Source organism: Buteo buteo, chromosome 9 (assembly GCF_964188355.1).
Source record: "Buteo buteo chromosome 9, bButBut1.hap1.1, whole genome shotgun sequence".
Lineage (NCBI taxonomy): Eukaryota > Metazoa > Chordata > Aves > Accipitriformes > Accipitridae > Buteo > Buteo buteo.
In genome coordinates, this window is record NC_134179.1 from 35,861,029 (window position 1) to 35,887,940 (window position 26,912).

Sequence of the window (26,912 nt, forward strand, 5' to 3'; positions counted from 1 at the left end):
CTGTCGGTTTGATGTTTCTGGTCTCCCAAAGTAAATGTATTATAAACAATTTAAGAGCAAATGGCAGTGATGGAAAGGTTCCATCTGGCTCAGCTGGACTGAGACTTCAGCCTGATTTCAGGTTGCATATCTTTTTAATATACATATTTGGTAAGTGTCTGAGGTCTTATTACTGGGGAGGCAGGCTGGCGATCACAAGACCTGGTTACGTTCATAGGTCCAGGACAAACTTTTCAAGTGACATCTCACCTTTTCTGGGCTCCATTGGCCCTGTTTTAAAAATGAGTTGAATGTTTTTTCCCACACTGTGGTGCTGGAGAACTGCCCAATCTAAACCGCTGTTCTCTTCTACTTGAAGCTTTTGAAACAAGAAGTAATGACTGAAATCTTTTGTGAGATGCTCAGTGGTATCTCTGCAGGGTTTTATCAAACCTCAGTAAGAGACTGTTGGTTTTGTACTGTCATCGCACGTAGCATCTCTGCAAAGCAGTGAGTTGACTGTCCCCTGAGGTAGAGAGGGGTGCGTGGGCTCAAGTTCCCCTCTGAGACTCAGGACATGGGTTCTGATGTTGTCCCTGCTGTAGACTCCCTCTTGTCTATTGTGTATTGGGCTGTGTTTTGTGATACGCTTAAATACACGCTTATCTGCTGTGTGTGGTGGTACTCCCTGAAATCACTGGACTCTGGTGAAGGAAGTACATGCATGTTATTTTTCTGGATCAAACCTGCAAAGTGATGTGCCTTGGTGTCTGCCTCTCCAATCTGGGGATGTTAATCCAGCTGCACCACAGATTGGTGCTCGAGGATAAATTTGGTTTGGTGATCAGGTGACGTTTCTCTGGTGAAAGAGACTGTGAGCACAGGTGTGGAAAGCCTGCAAATGTGGAGTATGCCAGCTTTCCATTTATTCCAGTCAGTGAACTTCAGAGTCTGCTTGGGACTGTTTAGAAAGTGATTTTTAATTCCTGCTTTTTATTGACTTCTGTGGTCCTTAACTTGTTTGTTTGGCGAGTGAAATTATTTACTATCAATCTAGATGCTTGCTGTGTTGTAGGATCTTAGGGCAGCTTTGGTGATGCTGGAGCCCTTCTCCTGAGTCTCAGGCCCAAAGCTGTATGTGAGCAGAGGAGAGGGGAAGAGCTGCCCTAGGAGTGCATGGCTGTAAAGACCTGAATATCTTTTCCTACCATGATGACCCACCAAGAAGGTTCTGAATGGCATCCATCCCTTGAAGTATCTGGTGCTTGCAGACACAGAAGAAATTGCTTTCTTCCCAAAGAAACAAAGCCCACAGAAAATGAAATTAAACAGAAAAATAAGCTCTTCTGTGACGGCACGGCAACTGTATTGAAAACCTAGAAAGTCTAAACCTTAAACAGCAGTACTAGCAAGCCAAATTTTCTTGTCAGGTGTGTATAGTAATGTACTTTTTTGTTTGCAATGTGATGATTGCTGTGCCACGGCACCGAGTTCCTGCTCTTCACTCTTAATGGCTACCATAAGTCAAGCTGGTCCTCCAAGAACACGAGTGCATGCTTCAATTGGTGCCAGGGGACCGACCGCTCAGCAGGCACTGCATGCGTCTTCGTGAAAGGCCTTCTCGGTCAGGGGCAATGCTGCTGGGTTTCAGTTGCTGAGTGCAAGGTAATACCTGTTTATTGCCATGACATGTCTCGGACCATACGTGCTCCTCAGCCGCCCTCCCAGCAGTTCAGTCCCCAGTGCAGGACGGGTCATGCCCTTGGAAGTGCCGATTGCTGAGGGCCAGACACCTCCGCAAACACACTCGCTTCTTTCCTCTGCTAAAACAGTTTATTTAAATTACCCTTAGGGAGGGATGATGAGTGTTGTGAGACACATTGTGGGGTTCTGGTCATGTTTGGTACCACGCTGTGTAGGTCAGGCTGGAAACCTGCAGCTAATGATGCGACAGGGGAATGGGAATGAGTGTTAAAACCTTGGAGGGCTGGAAATAGATTTCAGACCACCACTTCAGAAAAGTTAAAAGAGAATGGCTTTGTACTGGCTTAGGTCTTTCTTTGTGGTGGTGACAAGCCAGCTGTCCCACGTTGTGCTAGCACAGGGCAGAGGTAGCTGTGCAGGAAGGCTGGTGTGGGCATGGAGGGAAGGAACCATCCATCTATGTGTCAGCAGAGGGCAGGGAGAAGGAAATATAACAAAAAACAAGTTTGGGGTTTTTTTCCTAGCACCAGCAGGGAGAGAGGAAGGATGTCAGCCCAGTGGAGAGAGCTGAAGTGAGAGCTCAGATAATGATGGACCCCAGGGTCTGGTGGGGTAAGCATCAGAGTAACTGATGAGTTAGTATGGATGTTTCTGGAAGAAGATGGTGTGCCTGAAGAGAGGGGGGATTATTTTTAGCATGTTTCCACCATTCTACCTGTTGCTTCCCTTGGGGGGAAACAATTTTTTTCTTAAGACCAGAGCCTTGCAGAACAAGCTGCTAATAATTGCAGTAAGGGTGGCAGAAGCAGACCCTATGAAGCCAAACATAAGAGCCTCCATAAAATTAGCCATAGGGTTTGCAAGGTTTTTGGCAATGAGAAAGGAACCATTTGGCTTTTTCAGCTAGAGGGCCTCTTGCAAATATATATTTTAAGCTGTTTGTGCTGTTTAAATATATATATATATATTTTCGAATTTCATTATCACTACAAGCAGTCCCTGTAAAAACTGAGAAGGCAAACAGTGAAACTTTGAAATGTCTGTAGAAGCTTTTGAGCAATTTGGGGCCCCTTTCTATGGAAGGAAGTCACTGTGTTTCAGGAAGCGTTGATGCTTTAACAAAATGTTTGTGCTACTGAACGGTAGCAGATGGCCAACCCAGAAGACAGTAGCGAGTTGCTTAAGCTACTTGTAAAGCAGTGCAAATTTCTTTGCCTTGCTAGTAGCGACCATATGTTATTGTCATAGAAGTAAGGGTTGGTTTTCAGCAGGAGCTCATTATAGGGACTGTTGGTGATGGGATGTTCAGAGCTCACAAGCAAAGCGGGCAATGCCAGATGGGTGTTTTGGTATTTGAAAGCTTCATTCCTCTGAACTGCACCAGTGCCAGCTCAGTGTCAGAGCGTCACCTAACAGCAGTCAGAGAGTGTACTGTATCCGTAAGTCCTTTCACTCCCCCCCCTCCTTCCAAATCTCCCACTTTGGGTGTTCAAACAAGGATACATGAATAACACGAAATACGAGTCCATGCACATTGGTGATGTATGGTTCTGGCAGGCTGCTAGCTATGGCATGTTAAAGACTCTGGAAGTCTATCATGGTCCTTCTTGAGACTTGCTCTCCTGATTTTTGCAGAGAGTTTGTTGACTCGAAGGGTTGATTTTCTTCCCCAGATGTCCCTCTTGTTGTATATCCCACTGGTCAGGGATGCTCTGTGCTGCATGGGAGAAGCCACAAGTTTTGCACCTCAACTTTGGGGGCCAAACCATCAGCTGCTTTGTAGATATTTGTATTTTCAGTTCTAGATATCCCTGGGCTAAATCAAGGAAGATGGCATGGATTCTCTTTTACAAACCTAGAGAGCTGTAAGTGCATCTTTTCAATACGTTCAGCTGCTTTTCAAGGGTATTAATTGGGTAAAATCTTTGCTGACCATCCCAGCTGGTAGTTGACAGACCGTGATGTGTAAACTGATGCGGTGATTGCAAGCGGCTGCTGCCATTTGCCTCGGTCATGTGTGCTCAGCTATGATAGGACTAGTTATAGAGTAATGTGTAACACAGCGCAGGGCTTTGCATGAAGGCATCACTTTGAATATGACTGCAGAGGTTTGCTATTTGAAAATGAAATAAGAAGGTCATTTATCAGTAATGAAGATCTGTGCCTATCCATTTCTTATCTGAGCCCAACCTAGTGCAGAGCTCCTAAGAATAGTGATAATACTATTCTGGCCATTTCCTTGGCATGTGTTTTATCTAGTACCTGGGAGTTTTGCAGTTTGGGAGACTTGGAGTGTGTGCTGTCAGCTTCCCTTTCCAGGGTACAAAGCTATGGGTGTACTTTTTGGAAGATCTTTTACAATAAGTAATGTGGAATAAAGTTATTTAGAAGAATCAGGGCTGGTGTTATTTCAAGACATGAATTGTGAACGCGTTTATATTACAGGTAGATAAATAATGTTTTAGTGTTTTTTATTTGTGTTTTTCATGAAGAGGAAGAAGCAAAGACTGTGTTATTTTAGGACTTTTTTTTTCCAATCCCTGTAAAGAAACTTAATCTCTGAGAGCTGCTAATGAAAGAGCAGAGACTAATGTTGAGCCAGCGTTTTGTTCTTAGCAAACCTGTACTTTGGGAATCTTTCAAACTTTTCTGATTTATGAAAGGTTTGCAATGTAAAATAAAAATGGAGAGTATTAACTTTTTTTTCCTTCAATACATGATGAAGCTTGAATTCCTACACTCTGACTTTGTGAGTCTCAGGCATTTTTGGCAGTTTCTAGTGGAAAGTTGAATGTGCACTTCAACTAGAGATGGAATGGAAAGACTTTACATAAACATGTGAATCTCTAGTAGATTAAAAAATCTGTGCTACTTTACAGGGTAAGGGAGCAGGTTTAGATATATTGAGGTGGTTTTGGAGAGAGGTGTAAACCAACACCCCCCACATACAAGTAATCCAGAGCCCTTAAGGAGGATGATGTGGTGAAGTCTGTGATATGCATAAAGGACTGAACCAAAAGCAGAGCCGCGCCATCCAGCTTGCCAACACTTGTATCCAAAGCTAATCTCTGCTTCAGAAATGTCTCACTGACCCTTTTTTCCTTTTCCTTTCTTTTTTTTTTTTCTGTGTGTGATAATCACAGTTTCTGGGATTTTCAAAATCCCAGGTATCTAAAGAGCAGTTGAAGCCATGAGTTTTTGGCTAATTGTGGCTTGGTTAACACTTGTCACTGTTTCCACAAATGACTGATGTAATCCATTTGGTGGGTGTTAAAGTGCCCAAGATGAATGGGTTTTTCAGAGGCTCTGTAGAGTGGGGATGTGAATGTGAAGGTGGCTGAGAGTTGTCAGTTCCCCCCCAAACCCGACAGTACAGAGAAGGTTAGCATTTGTCTCCTGCTTTGACTATCTGCCATAAAACATCCCAGCAGCCAAGAGTTGCGTGAGGTTTGGAAGGAAATTATGTGTTTGAATAGGAGTATTTCATTAAAAATACAATTCACAGATAAAGTGAATAATATGAACTAAGCATATAAAGCTTTGTACTTTATGGATGTGGGTAACCACTGCTTGATGAGGTTTGAGTGAAAGCTGGTACAGAAAGAGAACTGCACTGCCTGCTGTGGCTTTCCATAAGCCTGGTCCATATCTCCCATCAGGATAATTACGCACACTATTTTTTCAGCCTTTGAACGAGCAGGGCCCTATTCTTCACTTGACTGCCTCTGTAACGTGCCACTGATTTTAACGAGATTGCACTAACTTGAAAGCAGAGCAATGGAGTGAAGATTTAGGTTCATAAGAAGTAATCCAGGTGCACAGCATAAAGATGCCGCCACGGTTTAGTTAGCCTCCTAATGAGCAGTGCAATTTTAGTAGGTGTGTTTTCCTCCTTGGAGATCTATGGCCATACCTGCAGGAAGCAGGACAGAGGTTGGCTCACAGGAGCACATGCTTTGGCTCTGACTTGTGTCCCCTGCCAACCCACTTCAAAGCTAGCTCGGGCTGCTGGGACGCGGGGAGGGGAGCAGCGGTGGAGGGGATGCATGACAGCCTAGAAACAATACTCTCTTTTTTTTTTTTTTTTTAACTACCTTGCCTTTGGGCATCCTCTGATGCCCACCTGGGGGGCAATAGGCTGGTTCGTCTGCAAGCCATCCGTACAGGGGTGAGAATAAACATGGGTAGGCTGCAAAGCAGTGACTCCCAGACCCAGGTCCCACGTCCAGATGGGACAGAGCGGCATCGTGCAAGCTCCACGCTGGTGTCAGTGCTGGAGAGAAGGGCGTCTGTGGGCTTGTGGTCCTGCCCAGCTGGGTAACCCTTCCTGTCTTGCCATACCTGTGTGGGCATCAGCTGTGCTTGGAGAAGCAGCAGCTGTGGCTGGTTGCATCTTCAACTTAAAGCTCTGCGTATGTTCCCTTGTGTGGTAGTCTCTAAAGAAAGCTTTCCCTTGGTGGCAGCTTCACAGAATATGAGAAAGCCACTGAGATTAAGTTGGTATGAGCAATTTTTTTGTCTTATTCCATGTTTTTATGGAAGCATCAGAAATTTCAGATAAATGGAGCAGTGCTAGCAGATGATGTCATTTCTTCCTACCGCCATGGTGGTTTTTACCATGCGCATTTGTACCAGGGGTCAATTCTTTCTCGTAGAAACACATGTAGAGATTATGGCTCAGAAGCGGCAGCTCTCAGCATGGGAGTCCGTATATTTTACAAGAGGGATAATATCCATCCTGGCACAAGCTTTGTGTTCGTGCCTTTTTTGCTGTTGTTGTGGCTTCCAGTAGCCCCGCACCCGTGACAGCCTTTGAACTGTTTGGGGGATGAGCAGCAGACTGGGACAGCGGAGGGCAAAGGGGAGCCCTGCTTCCCAGAAGCTTGCGGTGGAAGGGCCTGTTGAAACCCATGGGTTTGCCCTGGACACCAGTGACGGATGGATCCTGCCCATGCAGGCAGATATGCTCACACGTGTGTGCCCTTGGGTCTGCCCCGAGGAGCCGTGGAGTCGCTCAGGGGGATCCTGCTGCCTCTCAGGGAATCTCTCAGGGGATGTTTCTTCTCCTACCTTCTCCTCCTGCACTCAGAGACAGCGATGTGGTGGGCTTAAAGCCGCTTTCTCGCCACGAAGGAAAGCGTTACCTCTTGTGATACCAACGGGCTGCTTTAACGTTGTTTAAACTGTGCATCTGGGGCTGATGCAGTTAAAGGCCCTGGGCTTTGTAGAGGCGGCTGTGAGAAGTGCATAAGGATGGTGCACGCGTGCAGATGGAAGTCAGGGGTGTCCCAGGAGAGACGTGGCTTCCAAGGATTCAGCACCGCGTGGCAGGTTTCTCTTCTGTGGTGTCCACGTCTTCTCTTCAGTGGACGGTGTATTTTCAATGCCTGATTTGACAGCAAAACATGCATAAAAAAGCAGCATGAGTCAGGTGACCCTGATTTTAAAGAGGAGACTAACTAAAATTTTAGGTCTGTTAGGTTTGTGGCAATGTTATGTCTCAGCCAGACCCAATACAACTTTCCTGACATGGTTTTGAGGTGCTGTAAGCTTCATTTTAGACTGTCGGAAACACAGAAGTTACCTCACTTTTGAGTGAATAAAGAGTGTGAATATGAAAACAAGAACAAACTGGAGGTGAAAATGATGTGGGGACTGCAGTCATGAACACAGTGTGGAAAGCCAGAAGCTTTGAAGGGGTGCATTTTGTTCCAGACAAGGTCTTGCCACGACATGAGTTGCTTGGTGTGGGTTCATGTTCTGATTTTCTCAGGCAGGTTTCCTTCCCATCACTGCACTTCTGACTAGGGCTAGGGAACAGCCTATACAAGGATTATCTAGAGGAAAACAAGCTCAGTTAACTTTATCCTGTGCTTTTGTCACATTTGTGATTGCAGTCAGATTAAATTCAGACCACACCACTTAAAGCACCCTTAGGCTCTGATTTATCTCAGAAACAGGGCTTAAGATGTTGTAAGTTGATATTTGTGCTATTTCTCCAATTGAATATCCACCAAAGCCAAGGAATGTGAGTTTCTTGCCCGCTAGGAAAGGTCTGAGCCTCACCGGAGCCGCCAGCCGAGACAGCCGTGAGTCCTGCAGGGCGATGCAGCGTCAGCACTGGGAAACCTCAGGTGCATCTCGGGGGAGAAGCACTAGTATTCCCTCCTTCCTAAGGACGAGGGACTGAAGGGAGGTGTGTGGAGGAATCTGTTGGGACCAATGCCTTTATCAGGCCTGTTGACAGCTCATGCTACTCCTTGTTGTCATATGGATGGTGTAAAAGAAATAGGTTAGCTTTGCTATGAACTTGCTTTTCTGTTAAATCAGTGAGTCCCCTTCTTGCAAACCAAATTTCCAGTGATAGGCATGATAAAGGAGAGGTTCCCACTGAAGCCAGGGAGCTTTGGGTCAAACCTGGAGTACCACAGAGGCCCAGTCCCTCCTTACCCACTTCCATTTTTAAGCCTGGAAGAGGTTAGACTTAAAGTCAGTAAACAAAGAGTGAAAGGATACCTGCATATACATTTGCAACTCACTCAAGTATTAAAGATTTGACATGTATTTGTTATCAAAAGCTTAAAGGCTGTAAACCTGATTCTGCTGATGGTGCCACCTAATCCAGCTGTGCTCTCATCCTGTCACTGTTTGCTGGACTCCAGAGGAACAGCTGGTGTCAGAGTTATGGCTCTGTCCTGCAGGGGAAGACAAATCCTTACGTTGTCAGTTGTTTTGGCAGTACCTCTGGCCAATGCAGTTAAGCCATGTCAAAGAGAACACTACACCAGAAATAAAATGTTTTCGCCAGATGAAGAGCTTCAAATACTTCAAATGTAAGCAAGCTAATAATATCAGGACCTTGAAAGATGCATTGAAGAGAATCCCAAAGGAAAATTAGAAAGAGAAATTCTAGAAGGAAAAACAGAGGAATACCAACATGACTTACTATTACCACCAGCCAGGTGGAAGAGATGTATGTAGACAAAGGGATAATTAGAGTGGCAGTTTTAAAAGTCACTTTCCAATACTGCTTTTGAAGTAGGCAGTTTTAAAAGCACTTCCGAAATGGGTCTGCCAAATGTTCAGCTTTTTCCATTTTTTATTAGGGAGTGGAGAATAATTAAAGTTTTTATGACATACAAAGTACATTCTTCACTAAATGTCGCTCCATTTTGCATTAACAATTGAAGATTTTATTGTAGAAGGGTTACAGCTCTATATACTGTACCTAATTTTACAGTCTATGCTATATCCATCCATCTCCATCTCACTGCCTTATGCTTGGAAGTTTTCAGGAAGCCTGGTGCTGGAATGGGTTTCATGTTTTATTCTCCCAGAAGTGGCTGCTGAGTCGAACAGTGGGCTGTAGTTCTCCAGGAACTGAAACAGTGGTTTGATGCAAACCATGTGTTTTGGAGCCTGGGCTGTGCACTTTGCGTGGGTGGCAGCAGGGAGCCCCAGGGACCGGAGCTGTGCAGCCAGGAGAGCTTGCAACCTTCCTTCTCAATTCTTCTGGACTGTTGGGGTGGGTTTTTTCTTGTCTTGATGGACCTGAAAGAGCAATGATTTGATGCCTCTGCCTCCAGAGTGGGGGTAGGTTTCAAAATAAGCTGGAGACAGAAGGTGCTACCAAGCTTTCAGCTGGGAGTGCACCAAAGAGCTTTGGATGAAGTCTTGAATCAAAGAACTCAAATGCATGTAGTGAGAGACATTTTTAAGTTCTTGTGAGACAAATGTCAATCTCCAACTGACGATCATAAGTGAAAAATACATGCTGTAGTGAAACAGTTACGTAAAATAAAGCAAAGGGACTTTTCTTAAGACATAGCTCTCCACAGCATCTTTTAAGAGTGTAGAAAGGGAAGGATGGAAAATACAAGCTTTCCTTTTTTTTTAAATTATAACAGTGGTGCATCTGGGAGCTGTATGGCTCAGAATGGATGGCCTTTGCTGTTACTGCTCTGCGCCCAGTTGGAGGAACTGATACCATGAATTTTTGGTTGCTTCGTTTATGCATGCAGCAAAGCACAACTTACGGAGTCTCAGTTCTTCCCTGCCGACTGTCATGTTTTTACCCCTTTGTCATGCTGGCTGTTTGTGAGATGCCAGTGCCTTTTGTAGTTGTGATTCTGCAGGTAACCAGAGGTGGGCCTTAATCCATCCCTGTGTTTCTGTGCTTGGTACATAGTTGTTTTTGTCTGAGCATCTTGGCTGACAAGCCCTTCCCAAGTGATATGCTCCGGATGGCCACACTGATCCAAATGAAGCTTTTCCATCTCCTGCAATGACAGTTCAAGCCAACCAGTCAGACCTACAAGGCGGCAGGTTTAGAGGGCAGCTCTGTCCTCCTGGCAGCTGACGAGGAGGACGTCCTGCCAGGAATGTGCAAACCAGATACCTGTCATCTCTGCCTCCCCTGTGGTTGCAGTGACTGTGCACTTCATTGTTTTGATGCTGGTGTTCTTTGTAGTGCCCATACCTGCCTGATGAGCAACATGGTCACTGATTTCTTCTTGCAGTTTAAAGTTTTTGGCTGTATAAATACACTAGCAGAGTCAGATGAGCAACATCATGATTGGGAGCAAGATAGCAAGAGCACAGTCTTCAGGGAGAACAGACAGACAATTAAAACCCAATAAATCAATGGAAAGGAGTGACTTCTCTGTCACTGCATACAAGTCAGTTCCAGGTCCCTGTAGGACATAGTATGGAGAAGCAATCTCACACCTTCTGTGCTTGTCCCTTGGGATCCAGCTTGGTTCTGCTAGCTCAGAGAGGCGCTGGTTGTTAATCATGAGATAATTATGTTCAGCTCAGGTACAGAAATCATATAGATGAGATAATCATGTTCAGCTTGAGGTAACCCTGGAAAGCTATAATCTTTAAGCAGAGAATTTCCAGAGGAAAAAGGGCAAACCTCCCCAAAAATTACCAAGGAAAGAAATGAAGAGGCTTAGAGTCACCAGTAGCAGATATGGTAAAGGGCATAACTAAATAATTTTTATTTAACTACCCCTGTACAACACAAAGGAGAGGAGCAACTCTTTAAATGGAAAACTCTATTTCTGGAACCCATGAGAAGACTTAGGATTTCATACAACACATAGGGTATCTGTGAAACTTATTGTTGGTAGATAATATGGAATCAAAACATGAGCAGTTGAAAAGGAAAGGTATTTTTGTAACTTCCTGAATACATTACATTCCCTAGGAGATCTTAGGAATAGGGTGTGTTGTACAGAGTAGAAGACTGCTGGTAACTCCTCAGAAAATAAGTGGATTCAACGGGAAGTGCTCTTTGCAATGATTTTGCCAGTGCTCCTCGTGGGAACTCCAGCATCCATTTGACATTACTTTTTTAGAGACAGCCCATAGTGCCTCAGTCCCTGGGTGCTGTGATGTTTCTCCTTTCTTCTAGCTCTGAGGTCATGTTTTCTACATCTCTTACTGTGTTTATACCTCTCCTCTTGACTTTCCTCAGTGGGCCTGTATTTTTCTTAAAACATAGTAACTGGCTATGGGACACAGTTCTTATAGCAGTGAATTTCCACTGCACAGTAGAATACAATAATCTTCAGTTGATCCGGACAGAATTATATTGATTTTTTTGGACAACATCACATTGTTATTTTGGTTAATCTGTGAGCAGCTACAACCACCAGATCCTTGTCTTGAATACTACTGCTTTGTATGTTATTCTCCATTTGATATTTACTTCTTTGTGGTGTCTTCTGATTTTTTCAATGTGTGTTACCTGTTCTAAATTTCATCTGAGTCACATATCTGTTTTATATCCATGTATCTGTAACTATAGGGAAATGTTAAGCCTGCAAGCACATGCGTATTGCTAGAATGTTTTTATTATTATATGTATATCTTCTTTTTCACAAATGTTAGTGTTTAAAAGCCTTAAATAATAGAAATTCAGGAAACTCCAAGTTAAAGTTGCAGTCTTGTCCCCATGGCAGTGCTGAAGTCTGTCCCAGAGGAGCTGGGAACGTCAAGTCCTCTGCCTGCGTTAGAGGGAACAGCCTAGCACTGTTCATGGTCTGGAATAGTATTTGGAATGATTTTTGCTGGTAACTCTCATAGTAAAAGTATGTACATCTATCATTTTGGACGCATCAGGAAAGGCAGGGAAGAAGCTGTTCTCCGTACAGATGCTGTGGCATCCCACAGAGCCGTACCACTCGCAGGTCTTCTGCCGTGTCCTCCAAGCTTACTGGTGTCGAGCCATTAGGAGAATGTCTCGGTTTAGGGCATGTGTTTGACAATGGAGACGTGAAGCTTGCAGAGGACACAGACTAGTTTTGACTTTGAACAAGATTGCTCTGCCATGCATGGGATGAATGGAGGTAATGACCAGGGTCGTGGTGTGAGAAGGGGATCTGGAATGGAAAGTGTTTTGAAATAAACTGGTTGCGGCCCCTTTGCCCTCCTACCCCTGTAGCAGAAGTGCTTCTCAATCCTCCTCCAGCTCAGCCCGGTGGTGAGGTCGGCCACGGTCAGGGCATCCCCACACCTTTTCCAGCTGGTTTCGCCTGCTCTGTCCCCGCAAGGAGCCCCCAGAGGTGATCTCACCCCAGTACCACCTTCCTCCAACTCAGTGAAGAGGCAGGTGTTGGACAACACCCCGGCTGGACGCTTGCAGACCAGGGCCGCGGCTGCGGTGTGCTCTCACAGCCCCTGCGGGGTGGCTGGGGTGTTTTACCGCAACGGTGGTTTGGTCACTGGAGAAACCCTGACAGGAGGCGTCCGAAGGCAGCGGGTGTGAGAGGAGGGTAGCCCAGGCTCCGTGGACCCCCTTCAAAGGGTGCTGATGCAGAAGGAAATCTGTGTGTGGATGTCAGCAGGAGAACGTGAAGCCTTCAACAACTCACTGTTGGTTGTTCTTAAGTAATAATACATGTATTAATCGTGTAGAAATACGTTGTTGAGTTTGGAAAATGCCCTAGTCCTACTGTGCTTAGCGTTCAGAGGGCTCTTCAAAGGGAGCACTGGAAACTTCTGCTGATGCTGTCAATTTAAAGAATGTCCTCTGGATGCCAGGTAACTCCTCTACGGATGTATAATGAATCGCTTTGCTTAAATCAGACATTACCATTGGATACTGGTCCTCTGCCCAAAACTCCTGGCCAGAGCCCGGTGAATTATGGCACACTTTCCATTGTGCTTTGCAGGAACTAAAGCGTTCCAGTCCCTGCTTTCTGCGCCAAGCAGAAGTGTGTGGAAATGTGCTGAGCGATTATTTTTTTTTTTTCTGCGAGAAACAAAGGATTTGTGTGTTGCTTGCCTCCACTGCTTTAACTGATTGGCTTATTTCCAGGAGGAGATCTGATGCTGAGTGTATAAATTAGTGGCATTTAAAAAGTTGGTTCGCCCACATAGGGACAAGGTTGACAGTGCATTTTAAAATGCTAGGGGACCTACCAACCTGGTAAGCCTGAGGCTGGTTTTGTTCTTCCATTTCAGTCCTACTTTCCCTGATCGTACACTTATGCTTTTACACGTGTTAACTGCTGCAGTGCTATAAAGATCCCCACTAGACCTAGTGCTATGCTCTGTGCCATGGCTGCTCTGAAGTAGATTGTTGAGCCCAGAGTCTTCTGGCGTTGGAGCCGTTAGCACATCTCGGTTCAGAGGGCCACATCAGCACTGTTTGAGCTGGCTCACCAACTGCAGGAAATATCTTTGCAGAGTGAACTCTTCTCAGGATGGACCCGATCCAGCCCTCATTGAAGCTGGTGGAATTGCTTCCATTTTCTCAACGGAGCTTGGATCAAACCATCAACTTAAAAAAAATAAAATCCATTAATACTTTGCCAAAGTGACATGGTGCATTAATTTTTGGGTGGAAAACAAGTATTGTCCTGTGGTATTTTGTCTGTCCTCTTTCTTCTTTACTTTTCTGCTGATGTGGCTTTGGGATAGCTGTATGGACATAGGTAACAGTGAGAGTATGTGAAGGCGAGGAGCAAAGCAGCCACCCCTGTGTGGATTGCTGGATGAGAAAGGTGGGATGTTCTCCTTCCCTTGTGCCTCTAAGTTATGGTAAAATGCCATTTTTCTTTTCCTGTTCATGAATAACAACGGGATTGAAAGTCTTGAGTTACACGAAGGACTACAGAGCTTTAGGCACCTGGCTCTGCTAGTAAAGCTCTGCTTTCTCCTTTTTCAAATACACTCTATTTCATAACCTATTTCAAATCAGGTGAAAAAATAAAATGGTGTATCGGAATTGTCCCAACCCTTAAAGCCAATGCACAAAGTGATTTACCTACTGGAAGATGGTAGAGCAGCATGTGGAAAACAATGCCCATTGCGGGCATGAAGAAGGGATGGGTGATCATGTTGCAAAGTATTTTTGAAAACAATAAACTCTTTTTCCTGGCGAAGGGCTGGCCACGATAAAGCCCTTGGTACATGAATACTGCCACCTGAGCGTGGGGCTTTCCCCCCTTGGCTTCCCTGGTGCCTCCTGTGGGGCGGGTGTCCCTCAGTCTTTCTGCACCCCTGGGCAGACGCCTGTCTTGGTTTCACAAGTTGCCAAACCAGGGCAGTTGTAGAGGTGCCCTAGGATGTGTTTGCCACGTGTGCTATGAACTTGAGCGTCACCGCTCAAGCAGTTGCATTTAGGAGAGGCTGACGCAATAGATTTTAGGAGCGTGGATGATTTACAAAGGGTCTTACCTCACAAATGATATTAATTTTAGAGTTACCAGCTGAAGAATCAAAAAGTAGTGCCTCTTTTTTTCTGTTTGCTTGTTTGCTGTCATTTTTTGCTACAAGTACAGCTGATAGCTTCATGGTGGTAGGGCTTGGACACTTGTGAGAGTACATGGTATACAGGAGTGTAATGTGCCAAAGAAATAGCCCAGAGATCTAGGAACCACAGTTGGCTGAGGTACTTTTCCAGCCCTGGTGGTGGGTTTTGGGAGGGATGCTGCACAACGTTCGTAAACTGAATTGCTCAGCTCTGAAACTGGATTGCTTTTGCAGATTGGCAGTGGATTGGCAGTGGTGCACGGTTATTACCTCAGAGGACAATTGGTTGTGCTTAGGGAGCAGTTAAGGACTTCTTAAGACAGGGGTCTACTCTTTGAGGATGGTGAATGAACTCAGCAGTTTGACACATTTTATTTAATATTCCATACTGTTTGGTAAAGCAGCAATGGTCTCAAATCCAGGGTACAGAGTCAATCAGTGTCATTTGATGCTTAGAACTTAATTTCAAAAATAAAAATAATAATAAAAAACACCCTCTTCCCCCTAACAAAACAAAATAAGCAAAAAATCCCACCAGTTTGCTGTTGCAGTGTAGACTATGATGATTTTTGGTCAAGTTGCCCATGACAGGATTTCATTTGCCAGCTGGCATTTTTGGCCTTTTCTAATGGTTAGTTGATCGCTTTCTGATGAGTTCGTTATCTCTAAGCAGCTACAACTTCTTTCTTCAAGCTGTTACTTTGCCCATGGCTGGGTCACTGTGCTTAGCCTCCCAGACTTGTGCCTGAAGTGAAAAGAGAGGTTGGTAGATGTTTATAGACTATATGAACGTTGTCTACTAACTGTGCCAAATATGTGTCCTCTCTGCAGCAGAACACATTTTATAGGCCCCGTTTTCCAGTCCTGAAGTAATGGCACACAGAAGGAAAATGTAGAAAAGTTTTTGCTGACTAGGGAAGGCAAAAGCAAACATTCTGTACCTAGACCTGTGGTGGTAAATTGAAGTCCCTGATTTTTTGTGACCTCATATTTCAACTACTTTTTTGCACTTATATCTTAATAGGTTTGAGTTGCTTGGGATATTTTTCCCCACAGTTATATATTGATTATTAGGGGTCAGTACTTCCCTTTTCTTCTGGAGCTGTTTTGTGTTTTCCTTTGCTAGATAATTGATGAGGCCCTCTGAAGAATCTGTGTGTTTTGGCAAGTGCAAGCTGCCTCCTTGTGTGGTTGTTTAGAGGATGTTTTACCCTCAGCTTAGACCTCATGCTTTGGGCTTACATCATTTGTAAAATGTTCTCCCACAGTCCTGACACGCACAGAAACTTTGGCAGTACTAGTGGACGTTTCAACTGCGAAAAGTCAATACCGAGGCTTTAATCAGCCCTGCATTTTGGGGCCAAGATACTATACACAAATTCCTGCAGCTGTAGGTAATGTTGGATTTCTACACTGAAGAGAGCATGAGGGAGTGACTCTTTCTCATTTTCCAGAACATAGAAAAGGATTTGATTTTATTTTAATTGCAGGTAGCTCTTTAGATGAGGTCTAAAGATGTTTACCAGTCGATTTAGTTTGGCCAGAGTGGAGTTCCAGAAAACTGTTAAATCGGTTTTGGAACCAAAAGTGTAAAAAAACCTTGGTGATGCTTACAGGAGCAAATAGTGGGGTGATGGGGAAGAATCAACCTCCAGTTCAATCAAGCACTTGGTAGCTGTTCCCAAAATTTATTAGACAGAAAAAGGAGTTGGGAGTGAATGCATCTGAGGACAGCTTTTTCATTGCTACTGATGTGGGACCTCGTCCAGAGTTTGTTGAAATCCAGCTGAGTTCCTGGTGTGCCAGAGTAGGTGTTAGATGGGGCGCAGACAGCTGCGGTCCTGTACGCTTTCATAAAGGTCATCTCTACTGTCTCTGATAGGAGGGACCACAGGCGCTGGAGTAGCTGTCAGCTGTGCAGCTTTCATGCTGATCCAAAATCTTGCCTTGGGACCTGTTAGGGCCATCTTCCGCTGAGGCTTCAGGCAACCTGCCCAAGTTCAGACCATTGCGAAAGGTAGGGCGAGATGCCTGGCAGGATCAGGCTGCAGCCCAGGGAAGCGGTGGAAATGTTCCCTGCTGCTCAGGTGCCCTAAAAGGGACCGGTGTCCTGGGCCATTTCTGGATGCCCATTTCTGTGCTGGGTGGGACTCAGCTGGCCTGGATGGAGCTGTGGAATTGATGCTGGGAATGAGCAGCAGTGCAATGTATCCACCCTGTGGGGATGTGTTATGCCAGGTAGTGAGCAAGATATTGGGGTTTCTGTTTGTGCTTGGTCCTCCTGTTGGTAAATCTACCACTTCCTGCATCACTGGGAGTGCAAACCCCCAGATAGAACCTGATGTGTCTTTTCCCCCTGTGGGAGGATGAGGTTTTGTTTACAAATCTCCGCACCGCTGTTGCTGAGATCGGTGTACTTGTACACCTGGTGGGTATCTGGGAGCTTCTCTTGTTGCTCAACCTCCGCAGTCCCAGGGTTGTCCTCCCCCTGGAAATCCAGGCTATTTCCTGAAGCCGAGACGAGAGGAGGGGACGAGGGCAGGAGAGTGCTCAGGTGCAGGGGCTGTGACAGTGGGAGGCAGTGCCTGTGTCCCACGGGGGACTTAAGGAGTGGGAGATGTCCCGACTGGGGAGGGCCGGCCCTACGGCGCGGCTGAGCCCGGCGGGACAGCAGCCCCGCAGGTGCTCGTACGAGGTGGCCTGAGCTCGGCTTCACCTTCTTCCTCTGCGTGGCTTTGGCCAGGGCCTTCAGCCTTATCCCGGACCAGGCTGATGGCGCCGGGGCTGCCGGCTACAGCGGGGTGGGCGAGCTCCTTCCGCTGCTCTTTGGTTTTAATGAGAAATCCCTTTCTTGTTGAGGCTGGCACGGAGTTTGCACAAAAATACTGGTTTTGATGGATCAGCAGTTACCAGCAAAGCCATTTAAACCATTCTCTGTTAGCTCCGTCCTGGATGCCTTCAGGTTCCTGCCGGTCAAACTGTGACAAGGAAAGATAAATACAACCTGGAGCTAACCAGTGAAATGGCAACAATGGCCAGTAAAAGTGTGCTGCTACCATGAGGAAAGTAATCAAAGCCTTAGAAAGCCCTGGTTTTAAAATCTCCACTGATCCCCTGCATTCAGCATTATGGTCGATAAACTTCTCTTTGCCTAAAGCCACATTTGTTTTGGATTGAATACTTTCCATATGGCGCTCTGGCTGGGCTGGTTCCTTTTGTATCTTTTGTCCCTTAAAACTCTCTATTTAATTGCAGTTGGAAGCTGCGACTTTGACTGGGGGAGCAAAGCTGATGGGCTGCAGCATCCCTCCCGGCCACCCCAGGCTGGCGGGGATTCTATGAACCTGCTTCATTCCATGATACAAGCTTTCATCCTCGGCAGCTGGTGCAGCACTGGAACAGGTCCACAGGAACGCTGTGCCGCCTCCGTCCTGGGAGGTTTTGAAGACTGAGCTAGGAAAAACCAGGGCTGGCCTCACGCAGTGTTGGAGACAGTTTGTCTTTGAGCAGGAGGTTGGGAAGAGGCCTCCGGGGGTCTGAATTTTGCCCTCTTCCAGTTCTCCGTGGTGGTGCTGTGAATGAAGGCTGTGTGCCTACATGATCAGTGACTAAGGGGCTTTTGAAATCTGTGTTGAGCAACTGCTCAGGAGAGCAAGAAAAAGAAACCGTGTGGGAGCAGGTGGTTTTTTTAATAGAGTGTGTGACTGAGAACATTCCTTGAAAAGTGGTCAGGGAGCTTCATGAGAGCAACCATCTTTATTGTATAGCAAAAAGCATTTATTGTTTGTTAAACACTTAGGACCAGGTCCCCTGCTGTGATCCAGCTAGTATGCACTGCTCTGGCAACACAAAGTGTCTGTAAAACCAGCTTAATTGGCTGATTAATCTGGGTTTATAGCTGCTTAGTTTTGCTGGAGTGGTGAGGAGCAGCCAGAAGAGAGAAGCTGCTGAAGTCCATGTGTTTAAACTGATGATCCATCTCTCTGTAGGCAAAATAAAAAGGCAAGTTTTACCATGCTGAGCTGCTGCTCAGTGTTTCAGTAGAAGAGCGGAGTTCCCTGGGAGTGCACGGTTCTCTGCCTATGTTATACACCTCAGCAGCACTGAAACCATGTGTTTCTCACAGGGATTTCAAGAGAAGCTCTGCAAACATCTTTGAGAGCCACTATGATGCCTTCCAAAAGGTAATTTAATAGAAGATCATTTGTTGGGAGTGTGTAAGAAGGTGCAACCTTGTCAGCAGATCAAGACCAGTGAGCAGTTTGGTTATAGAAGGTGTCACTGAGCAGAAATATTGAAAAAGGACCTGCTTTTGATGTGTGTAGGGACATGCAGACATCAGTGCTTAAAGTAACATGTTTAAGTGCTGTCATGAGCAAATACGAATTCCTGAACTGGTGCTGGAAAGCAGACCTCGCTGTTGCTCTGCTGGGGTACTTTGGTGCATCGTCTTTCGTTGTCTGTCCAGGTCTCTGGCTGCTGTTGCCGTCCCAGCCTCTTGTCCTCTTGACGTTGCTGTGATTGCAATGACTGGCTTAGCCAGTGAGTGAGAGGGTTTGAATACGGCGTGTAACCTCTGTGCTGGCAGGTTCACACAACCTTGTGCTTGGTGGAATGGTATTGCTAGAAGAGACTGAAAGAGTCCTGCTTTGAGTGCAAAATGTAAAAGATAAGAGGCAAAAAATCACTGCAAGTGTGGGAGATCTCAATCGTGGCTGGTGCTACCAGCACCTTTCTTCCTGCTGTCTGCTCTGCTTACTGCCTGTGCGCTGGGATGCTGCAGGTCATATGCAATGGAGAATGGCACGAAAACTGGAGATGCTGTTCAGAGCAAACAAACTGGTTGCTTGAGTAATCCTTGCATCAGTGTCACTTCTTAAAAGAATGCTGCCAACTTGCCAGCAAATGTAAAAATAAATGACTTGCATAAGGTACCTGTTACAGTGCTGGATGCTCAAGGGATCGTATAATGGGAATTTGGGAAGTCAAGAGTTGAAGCATGTGCAGAACAGACCTGTTAAATACAAGGCTGTCAGAGGGCAGAACCATTAGTGATGGGTTTAGGAGAAGAGAACCTGCTTTTAATGTGGATTGCTTTCTAAAGGAGAGTTTAAAAATAGTGAAACGGTTCTGTGCTTCATTTTACACTGACCTTTAGCACTTGCCAAAAAAATAATGTACTGGTGTGCCTGAAATAGGGAAAGGGGATTTAAAAAAAAAAAAAAAGGAAAAGATTAAACAGGAAAGCTACAAGACATCCCCAGTTTCTGGCAGGAGTCCTTGTATTATGATATGTTTTCATTTTTGGTGTCTTGCACCAGTCTGAAGAGCCTGGGAAAAGACACTGTTCAGTATTGTACATCCCAGTTGGAAAACTTGTTACTGCAGTTGGGTTTTATAACAAAATTAAAAAACTATAAAATTATGCCCTTTTTCCTGACATTATTTGATAGATGTTCTTGCAACAGACATGTGGGCTGCTATACATGTCACGTGCTTCATAATAACTGCGATGGGTTTTGCGCGTGTGTTTGCTTATTTTTTAAAGAGAAGGACATACCAAACAGACCTCTGAGAGTGCGCGCCCAGTCTCCAGATGGCAGGTTATCGTTTCGGTGGAAGCCACCTTATGGAGCGGGCTTCAGGGGTCCACGCAGCAGATCCCAAGGTTACCTCCGTGGGTCTGGAGAGAGCAGCCGAAGGATGAGCTATGCTCCGCTGCTGCAAGAGCGACAAAACCAGGAAGCAAGAAAACTAGGTGAGTCAGATTTCCCTGATAGCATCTAGCTGAGCTAGCACACTTCTGTAATCCCCTGTGGCTGCTAGGTGATCACAGATCACGTGTTGTTGTAGCCATCAAAATGACTTCTTTCTATAAATGAAAATGCTTACTATAATCACATTCTGTAACATGTTCTTAACAGAAAAATGCAATGACAGGGTAGAAAGTGTAGCAGAACTCGATGCTCTGTTAAAGAGACACCATGTGCGAGTTACTCATATTAATAGCAGAGGGAAGGGCTGGAGAGAAGAGCCATAGCTCAGATTCCCCTTGCATGCCATGGGGCTGCTCTGAAATCCATTGTTTCTTGTCCTCTTCTTACACTTTCTGTCCCTACGTTATTTCAGGCCAGTGGAGAAAAAAATAATGCTTTAATTAAATATATCTACACTTACCATTAAAACTGCTTTATGGGCTCCATACTAGTGTGTTACACTCATATGTCCGTGTTCTCTCCAGTTCCTTCATGAGGTCCTGGTCACTAAGGGCTCCTGAGACAGTCAGGTTGGCCTCTGCTGTGCTCCCTACCCTGCCGTGCAGTGGTGGTTTACACTCGTGCCGTAGATCACCTGCCCTTGATTTAAAGGATTTCCCATCTAACCATATCAATGGGGTTTGCAACAGTTTTATTTCCCCAGAGGCTGAGCATTTCCCATTCCACTATTTGTGTCGCTTGCCTGTGTCGTGGCTGACCTGTCTCTGTCCTGCTGCCTGAGCTCCTCTTGCCCGAGCGGGCGCCAGGTCTGCACTCACCAGTCTTACTTTGCTCCTCTCCTGTTCAGGTGTGTTTGCTTGAGGTTAGGCTTCTTTATTTCAAAATCTCTCCTGTAGGCTGGAAGCCCGTCCCACAGATAGTCTGGTCTTGCGTTACAAGATGGGTGATGACTCCAAAATCACACGTGGCTGCCAGAATTCCTGGCTTTGCAATGTAAATGTCTGTTCCCACTTCTGCTTTGTGGGTTTTGTATTAAACACACATCTTGCTCTCCGTTTCTCCAAAGGGAGGGAACTCCTCATTCACCTTTATCAGTTATTCCCCCTTTTCCTAACAGGAATCTCGTACTTATTTCTCATCCCTTTTCTAGTATTCACTTTTTCGTCTTTCTATGCACCGCTTGCAGAGGGGACACTCTGATGTGTCTGCTGAGGTGACAGGGTCAAGACACGTACGTGTGGGAGATGCTCTCCTGGTTTTTTTTTTTATGCCCAGCATCTACCACTGCTCTGTAGGTTGAGAGCCTGTCCAGGCAGTACAGAAGTCAGTGGAAATCTTGTCACAGACTTAGTGGGAGTTCAGTAAAGAACTTAATCTTGATGAGAAATACTGTGTAACATGGTTCAGAGCATCTACTTCTTGTTTTCATTACTTTTATACCATGTTTTTTTAAAGAGGAAGAAAATGTTGTTTAAATAATCAAATTATCAGGAGAAGAAGTCAAGCATAGAATATAGGACTCTTGTAATGGTCTTTTCATGTTAATAATTAGCTTTCCTGCTTCTAAAATACTAACTTTACTGTTCTTACTGCATGCATATTGACCCCTCTGACATAAATGCTGTGACTCTAATTAAATTAACTTTCAAGTAAACTTCTCCTTTTGTATCTCAGAAAAGAGTAAAAGAGAGTTCTGCCTGAAAAGACTAAAATTTTTTTTCAATGAAAAAGGTTTCAGGAAAGCCTCTGTTTTTTCCCTGCATGTACAGCCTCTGAGTCAGTTCATGTGGTTTCGCTGCCATCAAGGAGCTCCCAAGGACGGAGCCAACCTGTCTATAGGTCATCTTTAACCAAAAGAAAAGTCACAGGTATGTTTCGCTCACATCTGCTGTCAATTCATGGAGACATTTGAATGCAAAGAGATAGCTTTGTGACTTTTAGACTGCAAGTCTTTTGGTGCTGGAGCTGCTAGGTTTTTCTCTGTGCATTAAAGAGCTTGACAGATGTCTCTGATTGCTCCTCTAATTCAAGCAGGATTAATAAAATGATACAACTCTGCAACATAGCTGGTTGGGTTTTTGTTTTGGGGGGTTTTGTTTTGTTTTTTTTTTTTTTAATCTCTTCCTCTCTAGCTATTGGCAAATGTTATGCACTGCAATAACCACATGAGAAGATTTGATTAAATCAAAGCCGGGACCTCCACAACAGTATGCCTTCTTGTCAGATCTCCCACTCCCTTTTCTGAGGGGCTGATTTCCAGAAGCCTAAACCTGGTCAGCAAAAGTTTTCACTTTCTTTTGGAAAGAAGGCATTACATAGTGCTGCCAAGGTTAAAAAGGATGAGCGAGATTCTGAGTCATCTCCGTGCCAGCGCCGCTTCCTCACCCCCTCACATTGTGATGAGAGTGCTGCGAGGGTGGCAGCGTGTTTCGGATTTTTTGATGGTGCTGGAGAACACCTTTGTCAGAACTGAGAACCGTGGTGTATTGAAGTCCCACCTCACACCTTTTCTGAGGAGGTGATGCCATCCACTTCTCATGCTCACTTTCTCTCTTCAGGTGGTCCCATTGCAAAACTTTGCGATAGGTCCCCTAAGCCACTTGTGAGTATTAGGTGGGTCCTCTCAGCCACTTTTGTGTAGCAGCTGTTTGGCTTGGAAAACGTGGAATTGTCTGAGAACCTCTGCATTAAAAACCTGATTGGAAGAAGTGAAATATGCTTCCCCACTGCCTGCCTTCTGTGCGGCCAGTGCTGGGTTTCGGGGTAACATGTTACCCACTGAAGAGAAGGGCAATCTTTCCCTGGACTTCCATCCTACATGAGTAAGGTCCCTAGAGAATAAAATAGTACTCCAGGGTTTACTGGCCCCTTTCCTTTCCTGAGACATCAATATTTTTTCCAATGTTAATCTTCTGTAAAACTTGGGCTGGAAAGTTGCACCTGGTGCATTCTGTGCCTCTGGAAGACTTGGGAACGGTCGCTGTGACACTATAGGAAGAGTAATAAATCTTTCATGGGGTGGTAGGTAGACTAGAATGGAAAAACTCTGATGGACAGATAGAAAATGGAGCCTCATCAAAATTAAAAACCTCAAAAAAAATCAAATTAGTTTCACTTAATTTTAAAGTTTTGTAAATTATCTGCAAAAGATATTCTGATATGTCAAACCAGCCTGCTTCAATGATTTTTTTTTCTTTCAATGTTTTTTTTTATTTTTGCCTTATATACCATAAAAATGAGAAGCTGAATTCAAACAACCTGTTTGAAGCACTCAAAAATGTAAAATATGCAGGAATTCTCCCTTGTGAAGAATTTTTGACAGTCCCTGGTTTTATTGTCCTTCAAAATGAAACAAAATTTTAAAATCTCAAAATTTTTCATAAGGCAAAATTTCTGCTCTCCAGGCAGCTGTAGCAGTGAGTTTGCCAGAGACTATGAATGTCAGTATGTTAATAAGACATTTGCTGTAAGTAACAGTTTGGGGACTGATAGAATATTGAAGGACTGCAGAATATATTAGTACTCTGATCTTGTAAGCAGACAACTAACAGAAGAAATGATGTTTCCATCAGTTACCATCAGTAATCAATATACTTGGTTTTCCACTACCACTGTATTTGTTATTCATCTGTGCTGTGTGCGTATTATAACGTCAGACAGTTACTGTTTTTTATGAGAACTCCGATGTTGTTATTGATATGCTATTTTGTTTTGCTATTTCAGAGGAGGAAGAGGTGGAGGTGGCACAAGACATAACCGTTCGAGTTATGTCCTCTCAGTCTGTGCTCGTTGCTTGGACAGACCCACTGTATGAAAAACAGAAGGTTGCAGCAAATAGGTAGTTAGCCCTGTCTTTTCTGAATGCATACTGAAGGCGAACTGCCGCCAACACACTACTGATTGCTTTTGCATTGATTTAATTACAGTTGGTATGAGAATAATTTAGCTTGGGGCATAGGATTTTGCATATCCCTACCTGTGACAGTGGCTGGTAGGGGATGCTTCCGAGAAACTGTTAGAAACCTGACGTGGGTGGATGTGGGATGACATACCTTCCTTGCCTCCCTGCACCCTGGTCTCTAGTATTTAGAGGTTTAAGTGCTGGACTACAGGGGTTTAGATCCCTTCTGAAATGTTGTCAGCACCAACTGGGGATATTTTACTATTCAGATACTGGTATATCACCATGGTCAGCAAATCCCCATGTGTTCATGGGGGAAGAAGGGGTGGGGCACAGGGCATAGCCCACAGAGGGGAGTTGTTGAGTTGGGTTGTCAGAACAGACTACAGCTTTGAGACAACCATATGGCAGGTGAAGGAAGCATTTCTGCAATGGGAAAGGTGCCTGTCAGTGCCCCGTGTACCTGCTGACCCCCCCAGAATCCCCATGCAGCTGAGGCTGAGCAGGTCGGGGGCTCCTGTGAGCAGGAGAGCTTGGCTCACAGCAGCATGCCGCAGCAGTTGGAGACCAAAATAAACAGAAAAACGGGCTGGAAACTGCCAAAGGTCTGAAAGGACTGGCTTGTGTTGCTCAGCCTGGGTACACCGAAGGGCTGTGCAACCTGGTGCTGAAACACCCCAAGGGGCTCAGCAGGAGAAGTGGTAGTTTTCAATGTTCCCAGTTTCCTTGTGGAAGCGGTTATCCGGGCAGACACGTGGGAACCGAGCTGCTGGCGCTGCTTTGGAGCGAGGGGCTCCCGGCTGTGTGGCCATGCTCATGGCCGTGGGGCAGTGAGATGGTGGTGTGAAGCCCCCCGGGATGCCTGGCTTGGTTCGGAAAGCCCTGCAGCTTCCCCCCCGGGGCAGGAGGTGTTTTGAGTAAGAGGCTGGAAAGAGCGGTTCATCCCTTGGGGTGAAACAATCAGGCTCTGTTAGAGGAATGCACAAATGTTTGCTCAGATGCTGGCTCTTGGTGGTGGTGGTGCTTTGTTGTTTGCATTTCGGTAGGTTGCCCAGTAAGCCGCAGCAGGCTAGCTGAGGGCAAAGCAGACCCATCCCTCTCGGGTTCTGCTAATGTTAGGTTTCAGCATGCGAATTTTTATTTTTGTGTGTTTCTGATCCCAGGCAATACAGTGTTCGCTATCGGGAAAAGGGGGAATCGGCAAGGTGGGATTACAAGCAGGTGTCCAACCGACGGGTGCTGGTGGAGAATCTGCTGCCGGACACCATGTATGAGTTTGCTGTCCAAATCTTGGAGGGAGAAAAGGAAGGCAAATGGAGCGTGTCTGTTTACCAACGGACCCCGGAGGCGGGTATGTATACAAAGGTCCTTGGGGTAACACAAGTCTTAGGGTTTGAGCTGTGAAATTGGCCTGACTTGAGGGAAAGCCAGAATAAGTGGTTGGAGACATGGGAAAAGCCTCAGTGCTGCTGCCTGCATCCCTGCAGCAGTGCCCTGGAGAGCACACCGGGGCTGCTTTTGCGGTGCGATGAGAACGGTGAGATGGTTTGGGTATTTCTGGGGGACGGGTTGGCACCTTGGACCCCTGCAGCTGTGTGTGCCCCTTCCTTTGGGAGGAGCAGCCCTGCTGCTGTCCCCTTCTGTGGGCAGCAAATTTAAATCCTGCCTCCAGCACGGAGAAGCTGTGGGGCCCCTTTGGTACAGGGAAGTGGTCCGTGACAACCGAATTACCACGTCATTCCAGCTAAGCCATAGTAGCAGTCTTGTACGGACAGCCTGTTCCTAAAAGTATGGAATAAAATTTCACCACAAGAGTCTGATAGAGACATGTAATATAGGCACACATGGCCCTGAGCCATGTGTGCTCTTCACATTTATCTTTGAAATGGCCATATAGGAATTTCTGCTATGAGAAGAAGGAGCAAAAGGTATATGCTGTGTAGGTCAACTTTTCTTACTTGCCTCTTCTGCATATGGCTGTTTCACAGCTCCTGCCAGCGCACCTGAAAATTTGGATGTTTGGCCACTAAAGGGGAAACCAACCTCTGTAGCAGCATCCTGGGATGCTCTCCCAGAGAGTGAAGGAAAAGTCAAAGGTAAGTCATCACTGTTGGTTTTTAACCCCATCAAGGAGCTGGTCTTTTCAAAGCCAGACTGCCACTCCGCAGCAAGCTGGAACCGCTGGCTGTGCCAGGATTTTTTCACTTCTTAATGGCTTATACCCGAGCAGGATTTTCTTGTTTCCAGCCCAGCGTCTCCGCACCGCTGCTGGGAAGCCATTGTCACCGTGTGCCTGGGATGTCACAGAGCTTCCCAGCATGTCATCTGTGCATGCTTACCTCTTCTTCCATTAATAAGGAGGTCGAAACGGAGCTCAAGAAGGAAGTTTCCCAAAGGATTTGTAACAGTTAGGTGAAGAAGGAAAAGTTGGGTAGTTGCCAAGAAAGTGAGTGGGTTTATGTTGTGGTTTATTTCTAGTTTATCATGGAAGGAAAGCCTCAGCTTAAGAAGCAAGCGCAAATAGTGATTTCAACAGATATCATGCATAAGCTCTGTGTACTATAGTGTTATTGTACATGGTCATAAAGCTAGTTTGTCAGTGGCTATTTATTTGCATAGGATTTAAAAAAAAAAAGCTTTCTGGGATTTCTTTTTTCCTTTTTCCCTCTGAAAATGAACAGGCTGATTTTTTTGGCCACTCCTGTTCTCCAGTGGTTGACAAGATTGAGTTACACAAGTTTCTGGAGGTGCCTTATCAGCACTGTAGCATCTCAGGATTTAAAAAACCTTTGGCCTGGAGGGAACTGTACCGTGTCTGCGTACAAGACCTACTTTATGTGTTCTTC

The 26,912-nt window shown here is 45.4% G+C and overlaps 1 protein-coding gene across 1 annotated transcript in view; it reads left to right on the forward strand.

The window, feature by feature from the left end:
* FNDC1 (fibronectin type III domain containing 1) overlaps window positions 1-26,912 on the forward strand; it is an 81,453-nt gene that overhangs the window by 14,629 nt on the left and 39,912 nt on the right. The window contains exons 2-6 of the mRNA XM_075036052.1: window positions 19,997-20,206; window positions 21,935-22,033; window positions 23,889-24,003; window positions 25,230-25,417; window positions 26,055-26,162. Of these exons, the coding sequence (XP_074892153.1) occupies window positions 19,997-20,206; window positions 21,935-22,033; window positions 23,889-24,003; window positions 25,230-25,417; window positions 26,055-26,162 (720 nt within the window). The remainder of the gene's footprint in view (window positions 1-19,996; window positions 20,207-21,934; window positions 22,034-23,888; window positions 24,004-25,229; window positions 25,418-26,054; window positions 26,163-26,912) is intronic.